A 17067-nucleotide genomic window follows, 5' to 3' on the forward strand; every position below is an offset into this window, starting at 1 on the left:
CCACAATGAGAGGTCTTGGGCAACCTTCTCATAAACGGCAGATTCCACAGAGATGTGAACCAGCAGAGAAGCTGTAAACACAGAGGAAACTGACGAATGGGAAGTCCCTTTCCACACAAAGGTCACATACATTTTACACTTTACTTGCAGATACAAGACAGCAAAGACAAGCCCAGATGGATGTGTCTGCTCAGAGCCTCCATATGCACCAGTGACCAGCAGCAGTGGCTCACTTATCCTCTGTCCTCATGGAATGATTAGTGACAGAATCAAGACAGAGAAACGGACGCAATAGAATTGTATCTCTTATGTGTGCAATGAAGTAAGGCTTAAGGACAGGGCAGAGTGTATTCACACAGGATCATCTGGAAATACAAAAGCTGGGGTTTCCCCAACCTTTCCAAATGAAACACACCATTTCCTACCATTGTTACAGAGAAGGCAAATTCTTCCCAACTGGAAAACAATTTGGAAAAAAAAGTTATCTTCTTACTTCAACAAATCAGTTATTTTGAGTGTTTTATTTTAAGTGCTATGAGTGTGTCCCACATCTGGGTCAGTGTTTCATCAGGAGCATAGATCCTAAACAGGAAGGACTCAGTGCAGCGGGTGGAGGGGATAGGGTGGGAACAATGGGCCTGAGTGGCCTTGCCTGCTCCTTTCCTCCACCCTCTCAGTGGCAGCTGCGGGAGGCACACAGCCACGTGACGTGGGGCACCTGGCCTCCTCCGTGGCCTTGTTTCTATGTACAGAACATCTCATTCTTGTCTGTCTTCCCATGTATCTTACCTGAATTCCTGATAGGTCTCTGATAAATAATCGTTCATTGATGACAGATGCTCATTTTCCCCCTCAAACAGCTTGTTGGAGGCTGCGTGTTGAAGAACCTTCGCCACAGAGCCCAGGTTTCTCCTTTGGTCAGAATTAATCTGACCTCCGGCTGTCATGTCAATGATGTCAAAGCCATCCGGAGCCACAATGGCTGGGTTCATATAGCGGTAGTACAGGAGGTTCCCCACAATCTGCACAGGGAAAGCGTCATCTTCAGGGGACGAGTGAGCTCTGGCGGCTTCTTATCTTTAAGCATACACTCATGATTTTTACATTTACATTTCTAAGAGAGGGTATCATTGTCAGACATGAATCTTGTTTTTTGGCATTTAAAATTCAAGGAATTATATCACATATCTATGTATCTATCTGTGTATCTATGTATCTATCTATTGTGTGTATGTAGACACACATGACATGGTTTACATGCAGAAACCAGAGGGTAACTTGTTGAAGTTGCTTCTCTTTTTCTACCATGTTGGCTCTGGGGATCAAACTTGGGTTGACAGGCTTAGGGGTAAGTATCTTTACCCACTAAACCATCTCATCAGCCCCTGAAGTGCCTCCTTTACAGAGCTGAAGGAGGTGAACATAGCCACATACTAGCACTATATGTCACACAGTTCTTATCGGTGACAAATAGGCTAACGACCCTGAAATGTTCTAACAGAGTTGCAATGATGTCTAAAGTTTCCAGATTAGCCTCAGCAGACAATAAGCTCACAGTCATTAAACACCAAAGATCTACACCATAGTCACATACGAGGAAGAATGTTACACAACCGTCCGCCGGTGTTTCTGCCTCAGAACCCCAGAGAAGCTGCGGTGTGGTCGCCCGTGAGAGTCTACCTTTAATAGCTCTTCTTCCGTGGCATCGGGGAATTTCTCACGGATCGAGTTCTTCAGTACTTTGGCTATATACCTCAATCCATAACTACACGTGGAACAGATGACAAAAGAAAATAATGGGAAAAGGCTAAGTGAGCGAGAAGCACGGCAATTGTTCCAGTCAACCAAAGCTCGGCACTTGTCCTAAAAATTCAACACAAAGTGAGAAGCAATGGGATCACGGGGTTTCTTCCACTGACGCTAATACCTGAGTGCTGTTTGGGGCCATGAGCAGGGGGGTGCTTCTTCATTAGAGGGTAGGTATGCATTAAAATCATTTGAGTAGGCCACCTTGTATTTCTGGGGTTTTTGTTTGTTTGTTTTAAGATAGGGTCTTGTTGTATAGACCAGTCTGGTTTCATATCCATGATCATCATGCCTGGCTCTATGTCATAATATTAAAGAGCAAACACAACACAAGGGAGAATTCCTGCCTTTACTCCAGGGCCTTAGGTAATATTCCAAGCACTTCAGCCAAGGCCGCTAAAGTTGCTGTGAAATCAACTTACGGCAGCAGATCGAGGGAAGAAATGATAGAACCCAGGACTTTGTCGGTGACCTTTCTCAGGTTTTCAATAGACGCCTCCAGTTTGTTCTTCACCTCCGGGTACGTCAGGGCTTGCTCTGTGGTCACATCGTAAGGCAGCTTGCTGAAATACAAGGGTCCAAATGAACAGGCATGGAGGTATGCATATGAGCACCAGTGTCCTGCCAGCTTGGCTCTGCAGTCAGGCTCTGCAGTCCTGGAGGTTTGTTAAGACACTCATAGTGCACCTTCCTTCCAGGAAGGACTCTGAGGACCCTCTTAGCTCTGATGGAAAAGTAAAGGGTGGACCAGGTTATAGACCAGCTAATACATACTCCCTCCCCTGCTCCTCCCTCCCTCCCCCTTTTCCTATTGTGATTGAGCCCACAGCCTTGTGCATGCTACTCAAATGCTTTACTAGTGAGCTACAACCTCAACCCCTGTTTCCTTTTTTAAGGTCTCTGAGTCAGGGTCTCACATATTCCAGGCTGGCCTTAAGCTTACTATGCAGGCGAGTATCACAGTTACTTTTTTGTTGCTGTGACGAAACACCATGACCAAGAGAACTTATGAAAGAAAACATTTAATTGGGGCTCATGGCAGGGAGCATGAAAGCAGAAGCCATGGTGCTGGAGCAGTAGCTGAGAGCTTACATCCAGATCTGCAAACAGAAAGCTGAGATAGCTAATTGGGGAAGGCACAGGCTTTGGAAACCTCAAAGCTTACCCCAAATGACACACCGCTTCCAACAAGGCCATCCCTCCTAATCCTTCCCAAATAGTTCTACCAACTGTGGACAAAGTATTCAAATAAGTGAGTCAACTGGGACCTTCCTCCTTCAAACCACTACAGTAAGGCTTGCTGCAGGGTATTTGATCCCCTTCTGGACCCCGAGGTTGTGAACTGTAAAAACCTGTTTATTCTTTGGTGTGACTCAGCCCTAACATACCTTTAATCCAAGAGCTTTCTGCACACAGAATTTAATAAAGTTAACGATGGGTCAAGAAACCAGATGACAGGGATTTAGTAGAAAGGAGGGAGTTAGGAGTATCTAGGACAACATGGAGAAGAAGGAACTCTCTGGCTTTTTGGTTTTTAGGTTTTTCCTTTGGGACATGAGCTGAGAAGGAAGGTCAGCTGGGTGCTTTCTCTGCCTCTCTGAGCTAGCAGGTTTTCGCCCAGCATATGGCTCATAAGTCTTTATGAGTAAAATAGAACAGTTGGGATTTTCATCCATTTTATAACAACAGAAACTGACACAGGAGTTTGGGTCTAGATTTAGAAACACAAAGAATGAACAAGGAAAGGAATTATAGGAGTAGAGCTTGGGATCAGTTGCTTCCGAAATGTGAAAATATCATTCAGCATCAGGAAGAGGAGGCTGGGAACTCACTTAGCCAGTAAAGCGCTTACTCCACACGTGCAAGGCCATGGCTTTTAGTGCTGGAACCCACAAAAAGAAAGGCCAGAAATGATGGTGAGCATGTAATCACGGATCTGGGGAGGTGGAGACATGAGGATTCCTGGAGCTCACTGGCCTGCCAGTCTTGAATTGTGAATTCCAGGCTAGTGAGACATCCTGCTTCAAAGAGCACACACACACATACACACACACACACACACACACGTCTATGAATATGAACAGCATAGATACGTTAAGGAAAGATAACACTTCAGAAACTGACTTCTGATAGTAACTTCCCCCCCTTATAAGGCTTAAGAGTATATGTGCACAAATGAACACGAGGTGCTGGAGGAATGGCTCAGAGGTTAAGAGCACTTCTTGAGGACACAGGTTCAATTCCTAGCACCCATATGATCGTGTGATCAGTTACAACCATCCATAATCCCAATTTCAGGGGTTCTTCTCTCGTTCTGACCTCTGTGGGCACCAGGCACATATATGGTGCACATACATACAACAGAGGGTGACTAACACACAAAATTAAAAGTAAACCCAACCAACCAAACAAAAAACTGTAAGAATCAACAGTGACAAAGCACGACAAAGCCAACGTTCCCCACATCTGTTACCTGGCCTCTCCAGTCTGTGTTTCCAGCTGGTTCACCCAAGCCTTGTACACCTCCACAGGGTTGGTGTTGATGACCAGGGTCTTGTCCTCAATGATCTCTTTCACCACTGGAGCCAAGAGCTGGCGCAGGGTGTTCTGTCCCCGGGCACCTCTGTTAAAGCTGACAACCATCTTGATGACTGTAGGATTGCCCGTCACTATGTCCTGCACCTGGTCCACCTTGGACCTAAGCAAAGCCCAAGCCAAGACAAGATGGTTAGCTTCTTCAGATAGAGTTTTAAACAAGATAGAGATTCATGGCACAAGAGAGCTTTGTGTGGTTTTGTTTTTCTTCATAAAAAAAAAAAAAATCTGATTTGATTTCAACAGAAGCTGCCACTTGTAAGATGTGTGTTTCTTACCTTGGCAATTCAAGGCCCAGAAAATTAAGCTGCAGTCTCAGTCTCCTCCTACAGGGAAGGATGAGCTACAAAGGAATTACAACTAAGACAATTGGGTGATGCTGTCCCTGTTTACCACATTTAGAAGAAATCTTTCTTGGCTGAAATCTTCTGTGGTTCACTGCCATGTGGCTTCTAGCTGCATCCCATGGCTGAGCTACCTGGCTCTGAAGCTCTGCTCTTGACTATCCTCCCTCTTTTCTACTTTCTATCATGGTCTTTATTGGACCTAGTCATTCATATTTATTTTCTCTGCAGGTTCTTCTTCAAAGTTAAAGTCTCTTTTCTTTCTTTTGCTTTTTTGTTTTTTGTTTTTTGTTTTTTGAGACAGGAGTTTCTCAGTGTAACAGCCCTGAATGTTCTTGAACTCACTCTGTAGACCACTTGCATGAGCTAGTAGAGTGGATGGGGTAAAGTCGGTGATCTAAACCAGTTCCTGATCTACCAAAGCCCTGGCATACCATGCTGTCCCCTCGATCACTTACATGCGTCACTCCTCTCTCTGCGACCTGTCTTTAGGTCTGAGTTTTAAATCCATACCTCCTTCCTAGGGACCAATTTGGAATTTATTATTTTTGTTTATCTATTTTTACCAACATGTTCTCTATAAGTTCAAACTCATTGTTTTACACACACAAGCTACCTTTTCCCCATGTCTTTATTTCTATGACTTCTGTAGCTTTGTTTTATTCAACATATACACTTTACACTTTGTTCAGGTTAGGTTTCTAAAAAAAAAAAAAAAAATCAGTGTGGTCAAAACCCTTCCATTGCTCCTCAGAAGGTAAAGAGAGAGGCTGGAAATGTGGCTCCACAGTTAGGAGTGCTTTTTACTCCTCCAGAGGAGTTTGGTTCCAAGGGTCCATTTCTGGTGTTTCACAACTGCCCGTAACTCCACTTCCAAGAATCTAATACCCTCTGCTGGCCTTGGTGAGATACACACACACTTACACACACACACCCAAACACATACCACACACCACACACTTCCACACATGCCCAAACACACACCACACACACACACACTCACACACATACCACACACATACACATACCCATACACATACCCAAACACATACCACACACACCCAAACACAAACGACACACACACTCACACACACACACCCAAACACACACCACACACACATATACACACTCTCTCACACACACACCCACACCCACATACCACACACATACTCACACACACACACCACACACACACCACACACACACTCACACACACACCCAAACACATACTATACACACACTCTCACACACACACACTCACACACCACACACACGCTCACACACACACCCAAACACATAGCACACACACACTCTCTCACACACAGACACTCACAGTAAAAGTAGATTTTAAAATTAAGGCAGGAAAACAGCCCCGACACCTGGCCTTCCCCCACTGTTTCATGTGACAAGGACCCAGCCCATCTTTGCAGCTTCATCTTGGCCAGACAGAGCTACCTCCTTTCTTGCACTTGTGCTCACTCTCCTGCTACGCTTTTCTAGCTCTTACAGGGATGACTCAAGATTCAGGTCAGCAGCTGCTTTTTCATAAAGAACGAATTCAGCTGACCCCATGGAACTGCCCTCCACAGCCATGGGACCTGGCATGTGCCTGCACTTGGCACACTGCATTGCTGGGCATTACTCCTCTCACGTCATCTCACTCACCAGCTTACAGATCCCCCCAGCGTAAGCACTCCGGAGGCCCCCAGGAGCTGGCGGAGCTTATGGTTCCAGGAGGTTATAAAAGCAAGTAAGAGCCATCCTCGTCTGGGACGCTTTTCATGCATTCTGGGGAACTAATTTATTTGCTACTGTATATATATTTTTTGTATTAACTGAGTCAAAAAAAGAGAGAGAAAAAAAAACACATCAGCAAAACTTGCTGACACTCAACGGGAAAGGAAGTCTGTCCAACAGAGATCATGACTAGGCCCCACTCGCTGCAGGTGCTGTTCCTGAGAACCAGGAAGTAACTCTTCTCACGACTTCCAGTAAGCTTCTGGTTTTTCAGTCATAGACAGTAAAAGCTGTTTCAGCTGGATGTCCAGTAGGAGAACTCTATAACTAATTGCTCCAACAAACCCGAAATTCAACATGAATTCCACTGTAAATACTCCATTTAAAGTTATGTCTGTCCGCCTGAGCTGGCCCACCACTAACGCGAGGACCCCGTCTCGGTGTTTTCACTTGGATTTTATACCTACTTGATTTCTTCCTCCAGAGCAGTTTTGAAAAGCTTCAGCAGCAGGTACTCTTCCCTCTGATTAGAGGCATAATTGTATAGTGTGAAAATAACAGTGTCCATGAACTTTGTGGACTTGTTCTGTGGCATCTGGAAAATCAGCTTCGCCAGGTATGAAGGCTTGGTCTACAAGGAAAGAGGGAAGCAGTCAGCCCTGAGAGCTACAGGCCAATACTTATGAAAGCTGAACACAGCATCTGATTCCCTGCTCTTCCGCAACTTAAGACATCACGGAAAACAGACATGTATGTTCCTAGTACACAGCCTTTAAAAGATGTCAGATAATATTATTCCAACTACAGCGTAGGCAGTCACACTTGAAAGGTGCAAGACGTAAGTGGTACTTACTGCATGGTTTGTTTACTATAGTTACCTTTTCTACATTTTGTACTTTTAACCCTTTGAAGTCACATGTATTATAATGTGACTTCAATTATATGCATATAATTATTATAATGTGTAATATAATTACAATTATATTATTATAGGGACACGGAAGAGGAGGTGGGCCCGTAGAGTCTGGAATAGAAGAGAAAGAAAGGAACAAACTAAAGTACACACAGGCTGCCTAGAGAGATTGACAGATTGTAAATAGGAGGAAAAGCATCACTTCTGTGTCTAGAAGGAGAAAGAGAAGGCCCCGCTTACACATAGAGATAGCCCACCATGACACTCTATAAAGAGGGAGAAGGTGTAAGGCTGGGGAGCTGGGGTGGTTCAGATAGCCAACAAGAGAAATTCTAGAAAGAACATGAGTAAAAACGAGGACCACAGAAGAGTTCAAGGGATCGACAGGAAGTAGAGGACACCAGAGTTCCACTGCAGACAGACTCAAGGGCAGCAGGTGCAGCCTCTGGGCTAAGTGTCTTCCTCTGGCAGTTCTGCCACCTGGACTGAAGTTATAGCATGTATAGAGGGAGGAACTCACACAGAAAGATGGGATGCTCTTATTTTTCTCACTGCTCATGAGAAAAGAAAGTGTTCAATTAATATGCTTGACAACTAATAGTCAGCAGAGATGTGCTAGCAACAGGGCCTGAAGGTTTCCAAAACAAACAACAAACCAGGTTCTGGTTTATATTGCCACTTTGATTTAGCTTTAAGGTCAGAGTGATGGGTTGACATTTTACGCACAAGATACCCAGGACACTCTTAACCACTGAGCCATCTCTCCAGCCCAGGACAATGATTTCTTGATAGAGTGGTAGTGTCTTCTCTACTGACTAACTAAATGCAAGGATCATAATTTTTTTTTAAAGGGTATTTCATACATGGCTCATGCTGGAGATAGACCTACGGAAAACCTCTCCTGGCTAGATTGCTGGGGTTAAGAGTCTTTACTAAGGTGTGATCAAAGGACCAAAGGAATCCAGGCTATTCTCTTTCCTACAATTTCTTTCTTGACCTTGAACTCGTATCTCAAAAACAGAAGGAAAGACAAACACCACACAGGCTAGAATTTCATGCCACTGAATAGCTGTTCCCTGCTACTCTTGGTGTGGGAGGTTTTATATAGGCTGAAGATTCATGCAATCATTCTAAACATGTTCGGGGGGCATTTTCACCTTAATGAATCTCATGTTATAACAGGGTAAACAGCACAATTGTTGGCCATTGACTTCACTCTTAACCTTTTTTACAATAGAATTCTATCAAAGTTTGAAAACTTAACCTATAGAAACTTGTAATTTCAAAGATACAAAAAAAAAAAAAAGTTGAAGTGTTTAAGATTAAACACTCAACCACTGGTTGACTACTACTTGAAATTAGACAAGAAAACCAACTCTGCTTAAGGTAGCCAGGAGTGGGTTTGGGGTTGGGGAGTAGGGTGGGACTCTCTGCCAGGTCAGCAGTGGATCACACAGGCAGAACTAAGCATGGGCAGTTTTCCTCCTGTGCTTCCACACAGTGGCCATCAGAGGCACATACATCCATCTGAAGACATTCTCCAATCTGTTGTTCCTGGCATCCCGTTCTCCGGGCTAATAGATGCTTACAGCTTCTGTAGTGAGCTCTCTCTACATATCCAATCTCACAGAGGTGCTGCAGCAAAGATTCAGGCATCTGCAGGCCTAGATCCCACAGTGAACAACTATTGGCCCACCTCTTTCGGGGTTGCTTTCCTGCTAGTGTGGAGGCCTCTGCTATGACCTGCTTTTGTGACTAATCAGATTGTCACATCAGAGGGGAAACAAAGCGATAGCTGGCCCATCAAAATCCAGCCAGAATCTCAAGCTCTTTCCAGCCTCCCGGATGCAATGTCAAACCATAGCTCATTCAGTTCCTGAACTGATGCCACAGAAGTCATGAAGTTAAAATGATCCCACCTCTTTGGACTTGTCCCCCACGGGAGGAGGGCTGGCCCTGCCTGGCACAGATGTGTTTTCTAGTGACTGGTCTTGTCATGCTTGACATGAAATCTAATAATGGCACGCTGTCGTCACCATTATTGAATTCATGTTGCTTCTGCGGATCACTGAGGTAAGGTACAGCCGTGACGGGGGTAGGCCTGAAGCCTAACTGCCTGAATGAACACTGCCTCCCTTTTACCAGTTGGGCCTCAGTTTTTTCCATCTGCAGTATGGGAAGAATGACAGCACTTACCCTGATGCTCATAGTTAGAACAAGCATTCAATGAGTTAAGCTGTGTAAAGCAACTAATGTGAAGGTTGGTGCTTAGTGAAGAACTTCCTAAGCTATTATTACGAACCTGTTATACTGAGCTATTATTATGCTGTTACCATATAGCATGTAACTAAGCTGTTGGCTGAGGCATGGGGAAAGAGCCACAAACATGAAACATGAAATTTTTTCAAGAGAGAAGCAAGCTCACCTGTAGAAGGTAGAAGAGTTGCTGGTAGCTCTCCAGTGTTTTTCTTCTCTCCCTACTCAGGCTCTTAATGCCCTGGTTGTCAGTGTTGTTCAGTGTTTCCAGTTCCCCACCTTTTTTCTTATTCAGCTTTTTTCTGTGGGAGATTACATCCTGTGAAGAGTTTTATGATTTCATTATTTTTACTTTGGTACTCTATACCACTTCATACACACAGAGACACAGAGACACAGACACACACACACATACACACATTTCTGCAAGGGTGAATGTTCTGTTTCCCTCATCTGGAAGCAAAGCGGAGAACATGACCTGGAAGAACTGCACCTTGTGGGTGAGCTCAGGCTCTGTTTGTCACGGGTTTTTCCAAAGCTGCACTTGTTTGCTTTCAGGATTTAATGGAGGCCCCAGGGAAATTTAATGGAGAAAGGAGAGTCTTCCTAAAACATGACAGAACAACTAGATATTTACGTCCACGAGGGAGAAGTCACACCCTACCTCACAGCACAGGGAACTCAAAACACAGAAATAAATACAGGCGTAGAAACTATCAACCCCTAGACAAGCAACCAGCCAGCAATTATGACTTTGGATTGGACAACAGATTTCTCCATATAACACAGAATACAAGTTACAAAAGGAACAACAAAATCAGCCATCAACAATATTAAAAATTTTCATGACCTGCGGGATATATAAAATGCCTGCAAAAATGGATAAATAGATAAAGAAGCTCTTACTGCTAAAAACTATAAATAACTCAGAACCTAAAAAACATACAAAGGACTTGAATTGGCATGTCCCCTAAAAGATACACATGGCTAATAAGTATGGGAGATGCTCAGATGCTCAGCATTCTTTTATTTATTTCTTTATATTCAGGGAGCATAATCAAAATTAAGTTCTAGGGCTGGAGAGATGGCTCAGTGGCTAAGAGCATGGTCTGCTCTTCCAAAGGACCCAGATTCAATTCCCAGCACCCACATGGCAGCTCACAACTGTCTATAACCTCAGAGACCTGACACCTTCATACTAATGCACCTAAAATAATAAAAGTAAGTAAATTAAAAAAAAAAAAACTAAGTTCTATCATGTTGTTGCCTTTTTCTGGATTTTCTTCATTTAAGTTTTCTTCAATAATCAAAGAAGTCCATACTATTTAGGTACTGTGTTTTTTTCTCTGTTACACTGTTCACCATTTCCCTACCCTTAAAGAGTCTTCAGTGATACTTTTTAGAGACTCCATTGTATGTACGTCAAGCTAAATTCCTGGTTGAGATATTCTGCTTTGTTCGCGGATCAGATTTGCAGTGGCCTTAGGAGACACGCCTCTGGGCAAGTCTGCGGGGGTCTGCAGGGAGGTTCAGACAAGCAGGCCCACCCGCTCACATGTTGTGGCACCGTCCCACAGTCAGAGGTCTCGAAAGAAAAGAGGAGAGAGTGGGTCAGCGGTAGCCGCTTTCACCTCTCTGTGCTTCCTGACTGCGGAGGCAATAAGCAGCTGCCAAAGCTCCACAAACTGTATGGTCACACTTTCCCCTGCCATGATGGACTGTGCCCTCAAGCTGTCAGCTAAGATGAACCTGTCCTTAAAATTGCTTTTGTCAAATATTTTTCAAAAGCAATGAGAAAAGTAATTATACATCGATCCTTGGTTATCTAGCATTTTAGGCCGCTTCATATTTTTGCATGTTATTAGATGCAAACTGCTACTATTCTAATCTTACCATCAAATTAAACATAGGTCTATAAGTGCTAAGATAAAGACCTTATACTTAATAACCATCAGTTTAACTTTTAGTAAATGTTGGTGTACATTTAGTATTTGAAAATATACACAGGAGCTGGAGAGATGGCTCAGTGGGTAAGAGCACTGGCTGCTCTTCCAGAGGTCCTGAGTTCAATTCCCAGGAGCCACATGGTGGCTCACAACCATCTGCAATGGGGTCTGATGCCCTCTACTAACATTCAGACATACATGCAGACAGAGCATTCATGTAAATAAACAAATGTAAATGAAAATATACACAGAAGAATGAACTTTTTGCAGGGAGGGAAAAGGGTTCTGCCTATGCCCCATGGCAAATTCCTGGGCTAAAGCAATTCTCCTCAGCCTCCCCAGTAGCTGGTATTACAGGTGTGTGACCAGTGTTTCTGGCTCAAAAATTTAAGTCTGTTTCACATAGCTATCAGTTGTTATTAATGAATACTTTTTAAGGAGACCAAACCAGAACATTCAGAGAGATGTGGGTATCTGCTGCATGAATGTATTTCCACAGATACAGACCAGCTAAAGCATCTGCTGATTTGAAACAGGCATTTCTTGTTCATAAGTTTGTGGGGACAGAGTACAACCACAATTTCACATCACAAAAGGCATTCTGAAAGATCCTTTGGGAGATATTACACTTTCAAAGTTCTCGTGTAAATGAAAAATACAGATAGATGGTTTTTGAAAAAGAGATCAAGTGATTGCTTTCTTTTTTCTTTCTTCCTTTCCTTTCTTTTTTCTGTCCTTTCTTCTTTTTTCCTTCTTTCTTTTCTCTTTCTTTTTTTCAGAAACATAACAAATTGTTTTTATTTTTGAATATTTAAAAACATAATGATTTACTAATGTTATAAGCTGCTCTATTTTCTTTCTGTCTTTCTTTTTTTTCTTTCTCTTCAGCTCTTTGCATGGCATCTGTGTCAGGCCTGGAGTATGAGGGTGGTGGATTCACCTGTATTACAGATCCACTTCCTAGGTGTCCTGTGGCTGCTCTCCACAGCCTTGAGATCACTGAGAACTGGCTCTCTAGCTCTGACTCTCCAGGGCCTCACCGAGCTTCCATAGTTCAACTTCCCTCCTTGGCCTATCAGTTTTCTGAAAGTGGATGTGGCATATGGGAAAAGAACAGGGTCGTGGGAAGAGGGCCTACCCTGGATATCTGTTCCTGGGTAATAATGGCTCTCCCACTGCTGCTGCTCTAGCATGACTCACAGATTGTTTGGAGACAACAGTCGATACAGCACCATCCTTCAGGGGGCATTTTGGAAACTGTAGGGGTGTTTTGGGGGCATTGTTAAGTGGCGCTAACTTCCATTGTGAAGCAGAAGCATTTGTGGTTTCTGATGGGTGGGGGCTAGGGAGGACAGAGGCTACGCCTCTTGTAGGATAACTGATGATCTTGCAGGGTAGAAATTTTGAATGGCTTTCTGCTCATTTTATAGGTGTGTTTGTAAGCACTTGAGCCTCGAATCTAAGTGTTCTGCATATGTGCACAATGTATTTTTCCATACACAAGAATGCCAATATATACTTGATTTTCTAGGATTGTAACTGCTATATATATTGGGGACAGATTACACTTGTCTTGAACTTTGCAAGGAATTAGAAACTAGGCCCTAACTATCCTTCAATGTATCAGGATCATCTGCAGCCTTCTTAGGCTGGAGGGATTCTGGGAAAAGGCCCGAGTCCCCAGTGACATTATTATGCTTCCTGCTGTCATTAGATTAATGTATTTTCACATGTATTTTAAAACATGTATTTTTTTTTTTTTTGAGACAGTGTTTCTCTATGTAACAGCTCATACTGTCCTGGAGCTCACTCTGTAGACCAGGCTGGCCCCAAACTCAGAGAGAGCTGCCTTCCTCTGCCTCCCAAGTGTTGGGATTAAAGTGTGAGCCACCACTGCCCAGCTAGAACAAGTATTTTTAAATGGTGAAATATTTATATCAAGGCCTTGGCTTTAATATGAAGGTGTGCATATACATAGGTTTTTATCATATGTGAGTTTCATTTCAGAAATTATACTCCCCTGAATGAACCCAATCTTGTCAGAATGGTTAAAAAGGGTTACAAATATGTCACAGGCGAGGGGGATGAGAAGTAGTAACTTAGAACAAAAACGATAAACTTCAGACAACTTATGCAAAATTCCCAACATGCTCTGCTGGACCAAGCCTCCTGAGCACATACACATGCATTTTCTCTTCTGGAGCTGGGGGCTCAGTGCCCACTGACCTCCAGTGTGATCCTGTTCTTCACCAGCAGGCCAATCTTGATGTCCATCAGGTTCAGGTCTTTCTCCAGCTGCTGATTGGCCCTGATCTTCGTCACCACTTCTTCTCGGAGCCTTGCTACCTCCAGCTCCTCCTGGAAATCCAAGTCACTTTGGTCCAATAGGTACACAAACTTTCGGATTACTCCTAGTGGTGGGTTTTCAGAGCCAACTGTGGGGAGAACAACAGGCCTATTTTAACGGAGGATTATCAGCAACAGAAAAGCAGCTGGATCAACCGAAGTATGCAGCCTGTGAAGTGGACCATTCTCCACAGGCAAGAGCTAGAGAAGCAAACCCACATAAACAAATGCGCAAACCTGATAATGCCCGGCTTCCTCCCCTTACTGTCACCCGACTCATAGACACTAAGCAGACAGTCCTATCTAGGCCTTATTGATGAGGAAAGAAAGTTAACCAACAGGCCTTGGCTCTAAGACCTGGTGGCTGAGCCAGATAAGAGTTCAACATTCTGGCTGCAGGAAGCAGGATGTGGTTTCTCTCAGCACAAAGGATCTCTGGGAAGGAGCCAGAAATAGGCAAAAGCCAGCAAGGGAAGACAAAGGAGCAGGGACTCTAAAGGCCAAGCAGGAAGCAACCCAAGGCTAAGTAAGTGTATATTGTCAGAAGTAAAAAGATCTTAGAAATTGGAATTTGGTCATTGTCCTTTTAAGCATAGACCAAGAGAGAATGTTGAGTAGCCAGGGGCAAGCCTCGGTCCAGAGAGACATTTGTGTAGAAATTCCAAGAGCTTTTGCTTTCATCCTTGGACACTGTGGCACTTTTACATGTGTTGTGAGACCAGGTTTGAGTAAACTGTAAGGATCAACCACGGGGATGAGCAGTTAGAAGCAGTAACTGATGGAATTGTAGCTGCTGTAGCCTGGCTGACTGCCCTCATCATAGGCCCTGCCAGTATTCCTTACAGGGACAGCTCGATCTTGTGGTCAGTTTGACCACTGCCTGCTGACTCAGCAGGAGCCCAGCATGGACCACAAAAGTCATCTTTGTTGATGTCCTACCTGTGAGGACCTGTGCTGGGGAGATGACATCGGATCGTGTCTGTGATTACATTGCTGGGAGCTGAGACAGTTTTGTTTTCTTATTTTACTTGTTTATCTTGAGACTGGGCCTTAAACTCACCCTACAGGTGAAGCTCGCCTCCATTTCCCACGTAGCTTGTTTTGCCACTTTTTATTAGTGTCTTCAAAATTTCTTACATAAACATTTAATCCTTAAAATGAGAGTTGGGGAGGAGGACCAGTAATAAACAGAACACCTGAGACGTGGCCATACATACCTTCTTGTCTGTCGTCTCTGCTTCCCCACAGCTGTTTAACATAAAATAGGGTTTCTGCCAATTCCATTCTTTTTGGAGAAACAAAAGCCACTTTGCTTATCCCTTTACTTCTAATAGGCGGCCCCACTCCTGTTCTGTCCGTCTCTGTGCTCACTTGTTCAGAGCCCAGATAGAGATGGCCACAGTCTGCACTTGTCCTTGGGACAACCTCTGTAGTACACAGGCCGAAAGAAGCGCCAGTGCTGGGGAGGAAGGAGCTCAGGCTCTGTGTCCCAGTGCTGCGGAGGAAGGAGCTCAGGCTCTGTGTCCCAGAGTGCCCACTTACCTAGTGCCCTGTAGTCATCTCTGGCTTTGCTTGCCCGTAACAGGGACTGTATTTTCACAATTTCATCTTTCTGCAAAAACATTGAAAGGAGTCATGATCTTTCAGAGTCCTATTTGCTCCATTATTTTTAGAATGTAGGACTTATAATTTTTTTTAATTTTATTTATTTTTTATATTAACTACAGTTTATTTATTTTGTATAGAATGCAGGACTTTTAAGAGTTTTAGAACAGACACTGTTAAATATCACTGATATTTAGATGTAGCAATTTAACATCTATTCTCTCATGTTTTTAAAGGAATAAAATAGGTTAGATACTAACAAATATAAGCAAGACTGTAGAAGGGCTGTCTAAACAAAGAGACCTAACAAGGAAAAGGATACCCAGAACCTGAATGGTTCAGTCTATATGGACAGTTTCATTCTTTGAAGATACTGACATTTTTTCCTGTGGGTTTTGATCAGTTAGCAGTCAGGTGAACTGTTCATCCCATGTTAGAAAATACATGACTAGAATCTGCTCTCTTTGGTGTTACTAGTCCACGCTTTTCCTCTCGCCATGTCCTCTCTATCTCTGACTCATTGTGACCTCTAAGTTAAAAGGTAAGCTCCTGATTGCTGTCACATTGAGTTCTGAGGTCTGTTCATTCCCAGGTGGTCACTGGCATTGTTTAGCCAAATTATTCAATACTAGCATTCAATAAGTATTGATTTAGTTCATTCTCAGACCAAATGAAAAGCCATGTGCACGTGTCTTACATGATCTTCAAAATACTGTAGTCGAGAAAGGTAACTTTTCCTCGCTGTCACCATTCGGAACCAGGACTGAATCTGAAATAAGGTAGAGCAGAGAAACGATGATGACTACCACACAGTCCTCAAGGTAGCCTACCCTGCCTTCCTACAGATACTATCTGCTTAGCACCAGCCTTGCATGCTGATGAGTTCAGCACCCAGGAGGCTGAGGTAGCCTGGGCCACATACAAAACCCTGTGTCAAGGACAAACAAGGACAAACAAGGACAAGCAGCCTCCCAAGCACAGATTGCAAAGCCTCCCCTTCATTTTTCACTTCTTTGGCTGTTTTCTTTCATCAAAACATATTATATGTGACCCTTAACCTCACTGTGTTAATAGAAAGGGGTTGGGCTGGTCTACATACTTTAGTTTTCATCTCAGTATGAAAAAGTCAAAAGACTAAGGGAGTTTTCTGAGCTGTAGTGAGTCAATAAATCGAACTAAGCTGAATCCAGGGTTTGTTTCCTCTTCCTTTAAATGAAACTGATCTCTCTTGGGTTTCCTAAAACTGCGTTTATTCATTGTGTGCGTGTGCGCACGCACGTGTGCCACCTTACACGTGTGCGGGTTGGAGGGCAACCTGAGGGGTGTGCTCCCTTCCACCGAGTGAGTCGTGGGGTCCAAACTCAAGTGGACAGGCTTGGCGGCAAGTGCCTTTGCCATCCGAGCCAGCTCCACAGCTCCATCCTTACGGTCGCTATAGAAAGCTCTCAAGAGCTCTCCGCGGGACTGACCGCTCCTTCCTGACAGTTTTCTGAGGGAATGGGCATAGTCCACAGTTGAC

The 17067-nt window shown here is 43.7% G+C and overlaps 1 protein-coding gene across 1 annotated transcript in view; it reads right to left on the minus strand.

The window, feature by feature from the left end:
- Positions 1 to 17067, minus strand: part of Iqgap2 (IQ motif containing GTPase activating protein 2) — a 136283-nt gene that overhangs the window by 29437 nt on the left and 89779 nt on the right. The window contains exons 17-25 of the mRNA XM_055598361.1: positions 16246 to 16317; positions 15486 to 15555; positions 13824 to 14032; positions 9821 to 9970; positions 6950 to 7113; positions 4280 to 4504; positions 2229 to 2369; positions 1681 to 1765; positions 790 to 1022 (exon numbers count right to left, since the gene is read on the minus strand). Of these exons, the coding sequence (XP_055454336.1) occupies positions 790 to 1022; positions 1681 to 1765; positions 2229 to 2369; positions 4280 to 4504; positions 6950 to 7113; positions 9821 to 9970; positions 13824 to 14032; positions 15486 to 15555; positions 16246 to 16317 (1349 nt within the window). The remainder of the gene's footprint in view (positions 1 to 789; positions 1023 to 1680; positions 1766 to 2228; positions 2370 to 4279; positions 4505 to 6949; positions 7114 to 9820; positions 9971 to 13823; positions 14033 to 15485; positions 15556 to 16245; positions 16318 to 17067) is intronic.

Source organism: Psammomys obesus, unplaced genomic scaffold (assembly GCF_907164565.1).
Source record: "Psammomys obesus unplaced genomic scaffold, mPsaObe1.curated_primary_1811, whole genome shotgun sequence".
NCBI classification, from domain to species: domain Eukaryota; kingdom Metazoa; phylum Chordata; class Mammalia; order Rodentia; family Muridae; genus Psammomys; species Psammomys obesus.